The 14,927-nt window shown below is 36.8% G+C and overlaps 2 protein-coding genes across 8 annotated transcripts in view; both read left to right on the forward strand.

Annotated features, from left to right (window-relative positions):
* The window catches only part of NBEAL1 (neurobeachin like 1), a 164,009-nt gene extending 156,315 nt beyond the window's left edge, over positions 1-7,694 (forward strand). For all 6 annotated transcript variants that reach the window (XM_061382133.1, XM_061382104.1, XM_061382147.1 and 3 more), the window contains one exon: positions 455-7,694. In XM_061382133.1, coding sequence (XP_061238117.1) covers positions 455-556 — 102 coding nt within the window. In that variant the 3' untranslated portion in view covers positions 557-7,694. The remainder of the gene's footprint in view (positions 1-454) is intronic.
* A 4,931-nt stretch (positions 7,695-12,625) lies between these two features.
* Positions 12,626-14,927, forward strand: part of LOC133227553 (cytochrome P450 20A1) — a 44,124-nt gene continuing 41,822 nt past the window's right edge. Inside the window, exon 1 of one of the 2 annotated variants that reach the window (XM_061382156.1) lies at positions 12,626-12,820. In XM_061382156.1, the coding sequence (XP_061238140.1) occupies positions 12,749-12,820 (72 nt within the window). In that variant the 5' untranslated portion in view covers positions 12,626-12,748. Of the gene's footprint in view, positions 12,821-13,034; positions 13,516-14,927 lie in introns of those variants that run through there. The other variant, XM_061382162.1, reaches the window with a different exon arrangement.

The raw sequence follows: 14,927 nt of genomic DNA on the forward strand, positions 1-14,927 counted from the left end.
TTAGATCAAACTATTTAAAAATTACTTTCTTTTCATCAAAATGTTATTTTAATTTCTTATGATTGTGATTGTCATTAATAGTACTGTAATTAGGAGAAAAATCCTCAAAGCTATGTGTCTTATCGGTGAGATTAAGTATAATTTGAAATTATTTTAATGAAGTGAAATGTAGTTTTGTAAATACATAATGTAAGGGAGTCTTGTAATTTTGATATAACCGGCACATTTAATTAAAAAATTTATACATTGGTATTTGATCTTTCTCAACTAAAAGACAGTGTAGAAAAGCCTTTCTTTAATTATTATTAATTAAGAATCATTAAAATGTTAATGATTCTGCTAACCAAACCTATTTCTTTTACACTCTACAAAATCATTGTCTTATATATTAATTTCATTTTTTTTTCATACTTAATAACATTTATTCTTAATTTCTCTGGATTACTTTAAACAGATGCGCTCAGGTCAGCTTTCTCGAAAATTGTGGGGATCTAGCAAACGGCTCAGCCAGATCTCAGCTGGAGAAACTGAATATAATACTCAAGATTCCAAGTGATTGTTATTTCTACCTTCTGTCATGGATAACTGAAATTTGATTTATCACTTTGTCACTTTAACCACATCTCTCAACTATCTCAAATGCTTCAGGTCTGTTATCCCTGAAAATCATTCAGGATTTACCAAAATTTGGTATAAATTTGGCATATGTATAAATTTAGTCATAGATATTACTGTTATCCACTTAAAAATTTTCTGGTTAACATCATTGAATCTATCTTATTAACTAATTCTTAGTCTGTACTAAGATGAATTTGAGAAAAGACATTTGATTAGATTTAGTGGTTTATTCCTAAGGATAATTAGATCTTTTTTAAAAAATAAACTTCTAAAAATGAAGAAGTTAGATTCAACTCACTTATTATAAATAGCAAAATTTGTATTTCTAATAAAAGAGTAGATAGAGATAATGGGACAGTTGAGAGATATGGCTTTTAATACTTTCTTTAGTTAATCATTCTATTTACTGACCACCATATTTAAAAATACGATTTATTTATGGAACTTCTGATCAGAGGTAATATTTGAAAAGCATCCGTTGCATACTTGTATTTTTGAAACTGGTACCTTGGCACATCCCACTACTACTTAGCATATTACTAATGAGAATTTATTGCAACATATTATCATCCTTAAATAATAAAGTTTGAGTAGGAATAAAAGAAACTAGAGATACATTTTACAGATATATTTCACTAGTAGTATAGTTAAGGAAAAATGCTAATTATGATTTTGACATTTGGGTCCTGTATAGCATTTGCAGTTCAATTTATATATGCAGAGTACAAAATTTCTTGGCTTTTTCTTTATTAAACACTGTGTTTTCCCTCAATAATTTTTGGAGTTAGAAATGATACCCAAATAATTATGTTTTTACTTATTTCATATGATTGATGAACTGAAAAGATATGCATATCTTAAACTAGTCATTTAGATATAGTAATTTTTAAAAATACACATTTCTGTTTCATGTTATGTATAATTTAGGATTACAATTAATTTTATTATACATAGCTAGATGTTACATTATGCTTTGCTATTCAAGATTTTAAAGTACTGATAGATTTATTTTAGAATTCAAAGAGATTGTTAAACCTTCTACTTTTGTAAGGTCATGTTTTGAGTAAGGTCAGAAAGCTTTTACAACTATTTGAGTGTCCTTAATCTGAGATTCCACAGGTTTGGTGAGGAAATTCTGTTTGTTAGCTGCTTTTTTTTTTTTCTAAGAGTGGGTGGTTGAGTGGCTTTCTAAACGGGGTCTGTGAAAAAAGAGGAGAAAAAGACTTTTTACAATGATACCTTTTAAAATAATAATTTTTTTTTATTCCACAAACTATAGAATTCCTTTTATCCAGTTGTCTTCTCAGTTGAATCTTTGAAGAATTTCCCCTTTGCAGTCCTCTCCTGTTGCCTGTTGCCCACAGTTGTCTACTACCCTTTTCTTTATAATCCTATGAGAGAGTAAAAAATACATGAGAAGTGAAGGATTCTATAATAGGGAAACTATTTGATAGATTTGATCGGCTTGTATAAGAACTAGCAAAAAGTTGTAGACGAATATTCTTTCCAGTCATTTAAAATCCTCTCTTTTATCAGTAAAAAACTTCTGTTTAGGTGAATCACACTGACATAAACTGATGCAGCATAAAGTAGAACATCCGTAAATGTGAAGGTTTCCTTTTTTGAGGACTTCAGTAATTTGTGGTAAAAATGCCTCAAAACAAGTCAGTAGAGATGATTATGATATCTTAAGATTAATTTCTTCTATTAGTTTTTTCATTCTTATAAAATATTTCATTCTTATAAAATATTCATCAATATTTTCATTTTTCATCTTATAAAATGTAGGTTACCCTCCAAAAGCTATTTTGTAGGTTTGAAGTCAAGAGAATCAAAATGATTGATTTTTGGTATTTTAAATGTTGAAGTTTTAAAAAAAATGTTTCTAAATCAAAACTTTGGAAATGTTTCTTTTGCCTATTTTAATCTAGGGATTTTGGTATAAGGATGCCTTTTTTATTTTTAAGGTTATTTAATACTGGTTTTGGAAGTTATTGGCTTTGGAAGTTACAGAAAAGTTTAACTTAGATTATTAGGGGGAAATTCCTAAATTTTTGGTACTTTGCTACTGTTTAGATGGAGTAACTAAAGAAGCAGGGTACATTTTATAGCACAAACATGAAGAAGCTTTGTTCACAGTAGATCTTCTATTTAGAACAATAGTAGATGTTCAGAGCACTAGAATTCATCCTTACATTTTCCAAAAAGTGAAAACCAAAATCTCAAAATTTTGAGAAAAGTCTTTGAGAATACTAGCAACAGTCTAGAAGAATGGAACTTAAAGTTTATTAAATAAGCAAATATAGTAGTAGCTTTGGCTGAATAGGGCTTCCCTGGTGGCTCAGCTGGTAAAGAATCTGCCTGCAATGCGTGAGACCCGGATTTGATTCCTGGGTTGGGAAGATCCCCTCGAGAAGGGAAAGGATACTTATTCCAGTATTCTGGCCTGGAGAATTCCATGGACTGTTCAGTCCATGGGGTCGCAAAGAGTCCGACATGACTGAGCGACTTCCACTTTTGGCTGAGTAGTTCCTCTTTTAAACAGTGTAGACCACTGAATTAAAAATTGCTAGGTAAAATCACTGAAAAGATATACTTTGAGGGATTCTGGTGTATTTAGATGTTATCCATACAAATTAGTTTTGTATTGTATATGGGAGAGATGAATAGGATCATTAGTGGAGTAACAGGTGGACATTTTAGACGATGAATATAATATCTCAACTTAGCTGTTGTATGAAATGTGTTGTCTTTGAAGAACTTTTCTTCTGCTTTTGTTTCTTGACACAAATAAAATCTTTGCATCCTGATGATGCGGAGTGATTTATAGTAAGGGTCAAGTATTAAAACATATAATACAGGTACTACTCATTTAGAGAAAAAAGAAGCTTTGTAAGATTTTTTCAACTCCTCCCAAACAGTATTCTGTCATTACTTAGATAAAGTTGGAGGAGAGAAGGGAAAAATAGAGCAGGGCATGAATGAGCTTGACCAGTTGTTTTAAAGTCTTTTTTTTTTTTTTTCCCCACCCCTTTCCCTGTTTTAAAGTCTTATAAGCCTGTGAAGCTCATGTCATTTATGAATCCATTTCTATTAATTTCCTTTAGTCACAGTGCTTTTTCAGGTCACATCCTTTTGTAGACGAGAAAATGTCAAGTATTCATTTGTCATTAACAAAGAACAACAGTGAGGCTTCCTTTTTTCTCTGTGTTAAGGTGTATAAAAATTATCCTTTAAGAACTAGTATTGAAAAGCACTTTTAACCTTCTGAAGGAGGAAACGTGCCCTCATAATTAATCAGAATTTAGATTTGAAAGTTGAATCTTAATCAAAGCTTAAATAGAAGTAGATAGAGGAAATTAACTTGAATACCCTATTTTTATTTAATGATGACACCATGACATGGCCTTTGCCTTTAAGTATATTAAGTATCTTGTTATTATTAAAAGAATCACTAATGGAAATCTCTTAATTGAATTTAAAGAGCTAATGTTCCTTTTATATATTTATTTTTATAAAGTGAATAGCATTGTCTTTATCACCTTTCCAATGAAAAGATGCAAGTACATGGACTATTTTAGATGTAAATATTACATAAATATTAAACAATATCATGTAACATGTAATATCATGTGCGGGTATATATATATATGAAGGTTGGTCTCTTCAAATACATCATTAAATATGTCATCCATAAATAAATTCTTAAACCTGTCTTTAGGATATAGTTTTTGACTGAGTAAGAAATGAAATACATTCTTTTTTATTCCTAAATCTAATCTGTTGTTATCAGGCAGACTCATAGCTTGTCCTAACTCCCATTTCTCTGATCAACTAAAACTGTCCTTTCCCAGTAAGTGACTAGTCTTAAACATTTTTATCACTCTAAGCAAATATTGTTCTCAGTATTCTTTTAGCTTTATTTATTTATCATGCATACATTTGATTTGCTTTTACACTTGATCATCCAGAACATTGTTCTAGAGAGTTTTCCCATGTGAGAGTCCTTGTTGTCATCATTTCAGTATTATTGAAATGACAGTCATCATTTCAATATTATTAAAATATGGGCCACAGCTTTATTTAATTTGAATCTAGCATTTTTCAAGGCCATTGTTTCTTAACTGAGATTACAGGTAGACTTCTCTGTGAAGTTTTATAAATATACAGAAGTTTAGGCACTACTCTGGATATTTTGAACCTCTTTACTTGATATTCTTGGTATAAAAAAACTATGTCTCAGGGTTATTAAATCAAAATATTTTCTGCTATAGAAATTATATCCATTCATTTTTTATAAATCATATCTGGTATTCACAGGCTTATTTGAAATAGGTGTGATCATTATCCTTGAAGACATTTGTTTCTAAAATTTGCTTGGAATGGCTTTCTTATCTTTGTTTTGCATGCCACAGTAACAACTAAATTTCCTTTTCAGTTTGCATTATTCTTATCATAAACTCTCTTCAGACCTTTCATATTTGAAAATTGTGACTAATATCTGTCTCCAGAAAAGTGTTTGCTTGTATTAGTTCCTAGTGACTATCAGTGAATATTTTGCATATCTGAATTAGGTAATATTTTTAAGTGTTAATAAAATCATGAGTAACAAAATGCTAGATTTAAAACATTGATTTAGATCTCTTAAAGCTTTGAAGCTACTAATCAATAGTTTTCCTAATTAAAAGCATTGACTTAAATTCCCTAAGCACTTCTGAGGACTTTTGTAGGTGTAGCCTCTGTATGGAAGTACTTCTTAATTTTTCGTATGAAAAGTCCTAGTATTAAGAAAAAATAGAGCATTAACATTTAAGATATTTAAGCCTGTATTGAGAACAATCAATTTTCTGCATTCAAAACATAGGGCCATCTTAGATTATAGAAATTATGATTTTCATCAGTATAAGAAAGTATGTAAAAGTGGCTATCTTACCAAGTACTTTTCTGATATATTGTAGTTAATTCATCAAATACATCTTCTTAGATTATCTCACTGACATTTGTCACATGTGGATGATTTTTAAAGACACTGTAGGATTTGGACCTATAAAGCTAATGGCTTTAGTGAAAAAAGGACAGAGATAAAGTTGTATTTACTTTTGTCTTAATGCCTTTAATCTTATGAATTGAAAATTCAAAGGAAAAGAACAAGTAGAAAGTCACTTGGTCAACATTTGTTTTCCTTGATTTAATTTTACTGTTTCCTTGGAAACTTATTTTGCAAATATTACCATAATAATAATACCACAATATTATCATTGAAAAGGTTACCAATTCTTTTTTTTTAAATTCCCATTCATTTTTCAAAGTTGACTGCTAGTGGACTCGGTATTTGTGTGTGTGTGTGTTTTCACTTAAAATGGCTGTCTCATTATTTAAAATTTATAACTATTTTTGAGTGTACAAACTGATTAGCTATTTATAATACTATTACAGTACAGCATTGTAATTTGAGAAAGAAAACAAGTTAGGATTTAGGTGGGATTGAAAAATAAAATTATATTTTATTGATTAAAATATAAACTTTTTAAAAAGTCTTATTCCAATGGACCTTTTAAAATTTATTTTTGTAATAATATATTGTACTTAATGTGTATAAAATTAGAGGCTTTCTGGTAGCCAGTATTCCAAATAAATAGTTAATATTCAAATGCTATTTTTGTTGTTCCTTATCTTAGAAACATTTTCCCATAATATCTAAGCAATGTGTTTTAATATTTACTGGACTCAATCTACAGATTCAACAAATATTCCTCTTGCATTTTGGAGGAAAAAAAGCTTATCTATGATAACATATTTTTCTCTTTAGAATACTTAAATTATATTAATCAATAAACAATTTAGAGAGTAGTTCTGGTAAGACAATGTCAGGTGTCAGACTTAACTGAAAAAATTTCAGCCCCTTAGTTTCTTATATAGCTATTAAAGGGAATAATTTTATTCCTTTGGGATTTCAACTTTTTCATGGATAATTTTCAAAATATTTAATTACAATAGTTTCTACATTTCTTCCAAAATTATTACATATTTCAGTACATCTTACTGTTAAAGATCTTTTATACTTTTTATTTTTTTTTCCTATTGTACTTTTTACTGGTCTCTCCAATTCTTAAATACCATCACCAAAAAGTTTTTGTGGCTACTGTTTTACAGTTAGCTTTACAGAAAACCATATGGCTGGTTTTATATGGATTTGTAGCAAAAATATGAGCAAACAATAATCATCTAACCAGTCATTTTCTGTCTGGTTCATTGTTATAGAAGTGAATTACATTAAGATTGAAAAATACTGAACACATATGATTTGCTTCTTACGTCAATCTTTCTGGGACCCAGATTAAATAGGAGTATTTCAGTGTTATCATAGAGGTGACAGTGATTTGAATGTGTGTGTGTGTGTATGTGTGTGTGTGTGTGTGTATATATATATATATATATATATATATATATATGCACATAGTCAATTCAGAGGAGGATAGCTAAAAATTCAGAATTACTTGTTTAAAAAAGTACTTGCAAATTGTGCTGCTACTTAAATATTTAAGGAATTCAAAAAGTTATGTATTTATCATAAAGTGTTCCTTCTCATTTGTTCTACTGGAATTGACCATTAAAAAGAGAATATTAAGCCTTATTTATATCTGATTATTGACTGCAAACTGTGACTCAATGAATACTTGTATGCCAAAAAAAAAAGGTTTTAAAGTTGAGATAGTTTTAGACTTAATAAAGATGTGTAAATAATTTTGATTAGTATTCTCATTATAATGAAGTTACTGTTAATTTGGTGCAATACGTTCTTCCCTTTCTTACCCTTTTAAAATTAAATATGTAAGATGTATGTTTTGTTTTGTTACACTGAATGTTTTAAAATTTTTCAGTGTGTATATGAGCTAGTTTGATTGTTTCTGTATAGCATGATTGAAGATAATTGAAAAATTTGCACATTTTTTAGTCATTTGGAAATTTGTAGTCTAACAGTTTTTAAGAATATGCATTTATTTTGTAAATAATAAATTAGCTTTGTATATGAAAATGAGTTTGAATCAAATAAAAAAGTAATGTTACTTTCTTCAGCTCATTTGTAATTCTCAATTTATATAGTCTGATTAGAACTTAACATTAGCTAAGCTATTTGAACTTAGCAAATTATAGACCTAAATGCAAAACCCGTAACTATCAACTTACAGATGAACCTAAAAGAATGCATTTCACACTCTCATGTCACAACTGAAGAATTTGAGTTTTGGAAAGCTGAATCTTTTATAATGGGCTCCAAACAAACCTTCCTGACCTTTGCCCTGGAGGGAAACATACTGATGAGTAAGCAAACCTGCCTTCTATTCCAGAAGGGGACTCTCTGCCTTCTAAGGTTGTTTGCTATACAGACGTCCTTTAAAAGACATGTCCAGAACAGAATGGCAGTTTATACCTTGCTCTTAACAGACTGTTTCCCAACACTACCTATCATCCGCTAAGTCTTGTCAGACCACCATGTCTTAAGGACCATAGGGAAGAGGGAAGCTACCTGAGCAAGGATCCCAGATCTCCAAAGTCTCCACCACTGTTGCACCAGTGCCCCTTCCTCAGCTAACACATTGGTTTACAAATCATCTTGTATGAGTAGATAAGAGGAGAAAAAAGACCAAACTGCATTTACAGAGGGGATGGCTCAGTATGTGAGTAAAGACAAAAATGGATAGCAGGTGAGTTGAAGCCTTACTTACGGGTGGTCTTGAAAAACAGTGGCAAGGGAAAACCATCTTGGTGGGCAGATCTTTAGTGGTACACCATGTCATTTACTTTGGGTGGAAAGAGAAGGGGCCTAAGGTTAGACTATAGATAGGAATCATGGGCCATGATGAAAGACCTGGCCAGCTGATGAGAGGCATAAATGGAAAAAGATTTTTAAGACTGGGGACATGAAGGTGTCAGATACAAGTGTGTACATGGACATATGGGATTAGGAAAGAAGCATGAAAATCTTTGAGTCAAATATTAGCACTCATCGGGAGCATCCACCATGAAAGAGGCATTAAGCAATCAAGTGGATCAAACAAGCAATTCAGGTCATGTCAGGTGGCCCCTGCATTGGCCACTCTAGGGCCGGTACAATGGGGAATTACATGAACAAAGTGGCCACAATGGCAGAAATGGAGACTCCATGGGCTTAATAGGATGAACCCTCCACTTCTCAAGGCTGACCTAGCTGTTGCCACCAATGAATGTCCAGATTACTAACAATGAAGATAAATGCTTAGTGCCCAAGCATTCCTCATTCCTCAATGGGCCACATACTGGCAAGTTATGTATTTTGCGCCCCTTCCATTCTGGAAGGGCTAGAAGCCCATTCTTATAGGAATAGACATGTATTTTATGTACATGGTTTGCCTTTTATGTCTGCAGGGCCTTAGCCAGCACTATTACCTTAAGGACAGCGGAGTATTAATCCATTGGCAGTGAATTCCACATAACATGACCTTAGATCATAGGACCCACTTTATAGGAAATAAATGCTGGAGGGAGCCCATGACAACAGGATCACTTGTCCATTACCCACAAGCTGCATGCTGATAAAGCATCAGAATAGCTAGCTGATGTGAGGGGTAATTGACCCGGATAATTAGGGAGAGGGATAGCTGCCACTACATAATGGAATATGTAATAGTGTAGAACCCAGGCGATCTCCTTGGGCACTACTTTGTACTTCTTTGCCCAAATGTGTCTGTAGATAGAGAAACCATAGTCTGAGAAGTACATGATCACCAGGGACTCGGGCAGTTCAGTATCATTCATTCATTCTTCCAGGCTGACTAAGCAAGCCTCAAGACTTGGTGAGTAGAGATTCCAGTATGGATAGAGGAGAAAGAAGATTGTAAGTATCAATTGTGGCCCTCGGAAAAACCACAGAGGCTAATTTCCAAGTTTTTTCTCAGGAAGAGAGTAACGTGGGTACATAGAAAAAAGGCCCAGTAAAGCCCAATTATCGTTGTAATTCTCATCCCAAACTCCCCACTAGGTTGGTTTAGGAGTTATGGGGGCTGCATCATAATTCCACTTCCTCTGCCCAATCCAGGTTTCATCCTTCGCATGTATTAATCCCCACTAAATATCCAGCATTTTAAACGCCATCTCAGACTGCTGTTACAATATGCAAGTACTCCTGCCACTCAACCTGTAGGCACTTTATCACTATGCCAGACTCCTAAATAATTTTTGAGATTTCTCTTTGACTTTCTGGCATGTATTTTTTTTTAAGGCATCTAGGAATTTCTACTTTATGCTCACCAGGTCTCAATAGTATGTCATCAGACATACTATGGACAGACAAGATATTGTGTGGAATACCATTACAAACAAGTTAGAGGTATATGTGCTCACATCACAGAGGAGAAATGACAATGTCCAGGTGTATTACACTGAAGGTGTAATACTCTCTCTTCCAGTTAAAGGCAAACTGTATCTGATTACCCTTATTCATTAGAATTGAGAAAAAATATTTGCACCCACCAAATAGGCAAATTTGATGATGATAATTACCATGTGGATCAGAGTCCCAACAGGAAACAGATGGCATGCTGAAATTAAAAGAGTTCAAGAATGGAAACTTACAAAGATGTGGGAAGGGTTTAAGGAAACCACAGGGTTTCAGTGCCCCAAGACTAGCAACAGTGGTGAGCTGTCATTAACCCCAAGCCTGAAGTGAGTTCCAGCTCCTAGAAAGGGTATCTGTGTGGGGGCCTTATGACAGAAGCTGCACTCAACAGTGAGTCCACAGCATGAAAACCAGGAGAATGAATATCCAGACTTTCCTTTCATCCTAAGCTACTATTTCCTGTTGGCCAATCTAATCAGAAGTCTCCTTTTATACGGATAGTACTACCTATAAAACAGAGCAAGAGAGGCCCCTGCCCTGGGCCCCATGCTCGAGAGAAACCCACATATCACAAATCCATAAAAATGGTCAAATTTTTATGCCCACATGGGCAAATCAGTATTTGGCATTCAGTCAGGATTTAGTGGTTAATCAGGATTTTGTGGTCAACTGAACTTTTAATATCCACCCTCATAGCTAACACTGCTCAGGCTCTAGGGAAATACTTCATATCTCATGTTCTATATCTTTTAAATAAAATGGGACTGCATCTAAGTGCTGTAAGGGTTTATAGGTTACGCTTTAAAGTTGGAGGAGACTATAACAGTGCAAACAGTATTTGAGCAAGTCGATAAAAATAAATTAGCAATCTTTGTTCTCAGAATAAACAAATAGATTTTTGCCTAATTAAAAAACATCGAAAAGTGAAAGTGAAATCGCTCAGTCGTGTCCGACTCTTTGCGACCCCATGGACTGTAGCCTACCAGGCTCCTCTGTCCATGGGATTTTCCAGGCAATAGTACTGGAGTGGATTGCCATTTCCTTCTCCAGGGGATCTTCCCAAGCCAGGGATTGAACCCAGGCCTCCCGCATTGTAGACAGACGCTTTACTGTCTGAGCCACCAGGGAAAAACATTAGGGTTCCATTAATGGACTGGAAGCACTTGACAATTATTGTGGCAAACATGGTGGTTGCAACTGTCAGCTTAGGAACAGTTTTCCATATTAAATTCCTTTTAAAATAATATATGTAGGTCTAGATATGATGTTGGAGAAGGCAATGGCACCCCACTCCAGTACTCTTGCCTGGAAAATTCCATGGACGGAGGAGCTTGGTGGGCTGCAGTCCATGGGGTCTCGAAGAGTTGGACTCGACTGAACGACTTCACTTTCACTTTTCCCTTTCATGCATTGGAGAAGGAAATGGCAACCCACTCCAGTGTTCTTGCCTGGAGAATCCCAGGGACGGGGGAGCCTGGTGGGCCGCTGTCAGTGGGGTCGCACAGAGTTGGACACGACTGAAGCGACTTAGCAGCAGCAGGAGATATGATGTAAAGTGTGATACCAATTCTTTACACTACCCTACAGATTTAGTTGTTGCTTTAAGAGATGGTGAGGGCTGCCCTCGTGCCTCAGAGGTTAAAGTGTCTGCCCGCAATGCGGGAGACCTGGGTTCGATCCCTGGGTCGGGAAGATTCTCTGGAGAAGGAAACGGCAACCCACTCCAGTATTCTTGCCTGGAGAATCCCATGGACGGAGGAGGCTGGTGGGCTACAGTCAATGGGGTTGCAAAGAGTCGGACAAGACTGAGCGACTTCACTTTCACTTTAAGAGATGGTGAGAATCAAAAATGATACAGTTGTTACCATAAATTTAAACTTTTACAATATTTGCTGTAATAACAATGGTACCATATGTAACAACTCCATTACAGTTGAACACCATAGATAAAAGTCAGTTCATTTCTGAAGCTAAATATTAACTATAAATTTTTATTGATAATTCCAGTTTCTACTGCCTGGAATTTTGCTAACAGAGCGAAATTTCTTCAATTTGAAAGTATTAAAACTATCCCATATATTAATTATATGACTCAATGAACCTGAAAAGGTTGTTTTAAAATAGTCTATCAAAAAAATCTTTTCAAGGACCACAATGACTGGGAACAGGATAATTTGGCATTTCTGCCAACAGAAGACAAATGATGTCAAAATCTTGATCATAAAAATATAGAGATCATGCTGAAATAAAGGGAAGACACATATTTCATGAAGTAAATACATAATAATTGTGAATTATGTGTCCATATATTTGATTAAAAAATCACTAGACTGTGGTAGAACATCCAGACGTGCAACAACAATGATTAACTTGAGCTATTTTTATTTTGATATATGTATTTTAAACCCACTTGGAAAACACTTGGTTAGGACGATAATTTCTAACGTTTTCTAGAAGGCGGGGTCCCTCTTTCTTCAGCAACTCGGTCCGGGAGTCGTGGGCGTGTTCGAAGTCGAATCCGCCGGAATCCCGCCTCGGGTCTCGCTGTTTCTCGCCGCCCGACCGCAGGGGTGACCACGGCACGCCCCCAGCGACCCAGGCCACGCCCACAGCGACCCAGGCCACGCCCGGGCGACCTATTCGCTCGCAAGTCCCGCGGGCGCCCCGGCCCACCCCTCTGTCCCTCGGGTGCCGCCAGGCTGGGACGCTGCAGCGGAGCGCGGAACTGAGACGTGGTTCCCGGGCGGAGGCACCATGTTGGACTTCGCGATCTTCGCTGTTACCTTCCTGCTGGCGTTGGTGGGAGCGGTGCTCTACCTCTACCCGGTAACCGCCGTCCCGGCCCTCACGGGCTCTGGCCGCCGCCCGCATCCACGTCGCGCAGCCCGCAGCGGGCGCAGGGAACGGGCCCCGGGGGAGGGCTCCAGCTCCCGCTCCCGCCCTGCCCCGCTCCCGGAGCACGTGACCCCTAGCGGGCGCGCGCGGCTGGCGCTGAAGACTGAGCGGGGCAGGAGGCTCGACCACCCTCGGACGCCGAGAGAAGCACGGACGGAGGCTCGGTGGAGCGGGCACGGCCGCAGGGGCCTGAGGGCTGGTTCGTGGGTCCGGCCTCCCTGTCCTCGCCGCGCCGCTGTGCAGGGCGGGTCCGAAGTGCTTCGGTGGCTTTCGAGCAGTAACTGTGCCCACCCCACTTCCATTTTCTAGCGTGTCTGAGAGGAAACTCCAGGCTGCTCGTCGCCTTTATCCATTCCCAAGGATTTTCCCCCAGTGTTTCTTTTGTCGCCTGCTTTCCCGTCTGTCTTTCGACTTTGATTCCTGAAATCTAAAGTCCTTAAGGTCCGGACCGGGTTTTGTTCGTCTTGGGCCTCACATGCTAAAGGGGTTGTGGAAGGAGCATACAGCCAAGTGCTGTATCTCTAAATCTCCTCCTGACCTTTCCTTCTCTGCTTACCTTCTTCAGCCTCAAAAGATGCTTCTGAAAACAAAGAAACTAATGGATGAGGAATCATCTACAAAGCAAGGTGGTTTTGTAGAAAAAGTTGTAAAGCAACAGAATAATGGCAAACACATCACTGATATTGACAGAACACCTTAAATATTCTTGCTGGTAAATGAATTTGATTGGAATGTTAGAACTACCCAATCTGGAACTTTCAGTGTGTCTTTATTTTCTGAGAAATAGCCTTCTAGGTCAGGAGAGTGAGGGAAAGGAGATTTCCAGGCAACTCACTTGAAATTCATGAAAATAAAATAAGACTAGGCAGCATGCTGTGTTTTTCCTCAGCTGTTTTCCTTCAACTATGTGGCATCAGGGCAGTTGACAGAATGTTGGATTTAATTAGGGTTCGTGTTTTGCTAGGTACTTTTGAGAAAAGGAAACAGGGCAAGAGACTGATTAAAAGGGACAATGGAATCTGAGCTGGATGGCTGGAAAATGAGTATAGGAGTAAGTGGGTTAACAGTCTGTTTGGGGTAAAAATAGTTTTTGGAGTCAAGATATTAAAAATAGAAGGAGAAATAGGAGGTGCTTGGAGATTTGGAAGCTTGATGTTAAAACTCCAGGAATGGTAAAGTTACTGATAATGTCAAGGCCCAGTGCAACCATAGGAATGAACGGCTGAGATCAGGTGGGGTTTTGAGTTGGGGACAGATGGATCAGGAAAGAAGACAAACTTCTGTAGGAATAAAAAGTCTAGGGGATGAAGGAAGACCTGGGGATGGTAGTCTTGGGCTTAGTGTGGTGTCTAATGTATGTAAGGGAAAATGTCATAATAACAATCTGGATGGTCTCAAGGAAGATGATAGTGGTGAGGCTGTGATTATCAGAGAGATTAAAATTTTGCTGGGTTCTGCAAGGGGCATGCCAGGTGTGGGGATTGATCTCATTATTTTAGCTGTTTCAGAGTTGTGAATGTAGTGAAGCACAGGGGAGTGTTTTGCCTGGTATTTTGGGGCTCACTCGTCATTTCTCATGTTGAAACATGGAATCTGGTGTGGGAGCCATTTATCCAGAGCACACAGAGTTCTGAGGCTCTCTGCATGCCTGCTGTTGGAGCTGTAGACCTGTGATTAGGGCGGAGAAGAGCAGTTGTACTTAGTATTTGCATAGAGGTTCTTTACTTGTGCCTGTCAGTAGTTTGGGGCAAATATCTCAGCATTTCTTTTCAGTGAGCTTGTTCAAATATTCAAAGACATTAGTTCAGTTCAGTCACTTGGTCACGTGCAACTCTTTCTGACCCCATGCACTGCAGCATACGAGGCTTCCCTGTCCATCACTAACTCCCGGAACTTACTCAAACTTATGTCCATTGCATCAGTGATGCCATCCAACCATCTCGTCTTCTGTCGTCCCCTTCTCCTCCTACCTTCAATCTTTCCCAGCATCAGGGTCTTTTCAAATGAGTCACTTCTTTGCATCAGGTGGCCAAAGGAT

The sequence above is a fragment of the Bos javanicus genome, chromosome 2 (assembly GCF_032452875.1).
Source record: "Bos javanicus breed banteng chromosome 2, ARS-OSU_banteng_1.0, whole genome shotgun sequence".
Lineage (NCBI taxonomy): Eukaryota > Metazoa > Chordata > Mammalia > Artiodactyla > Bovidae > Bos > Bos javanicus.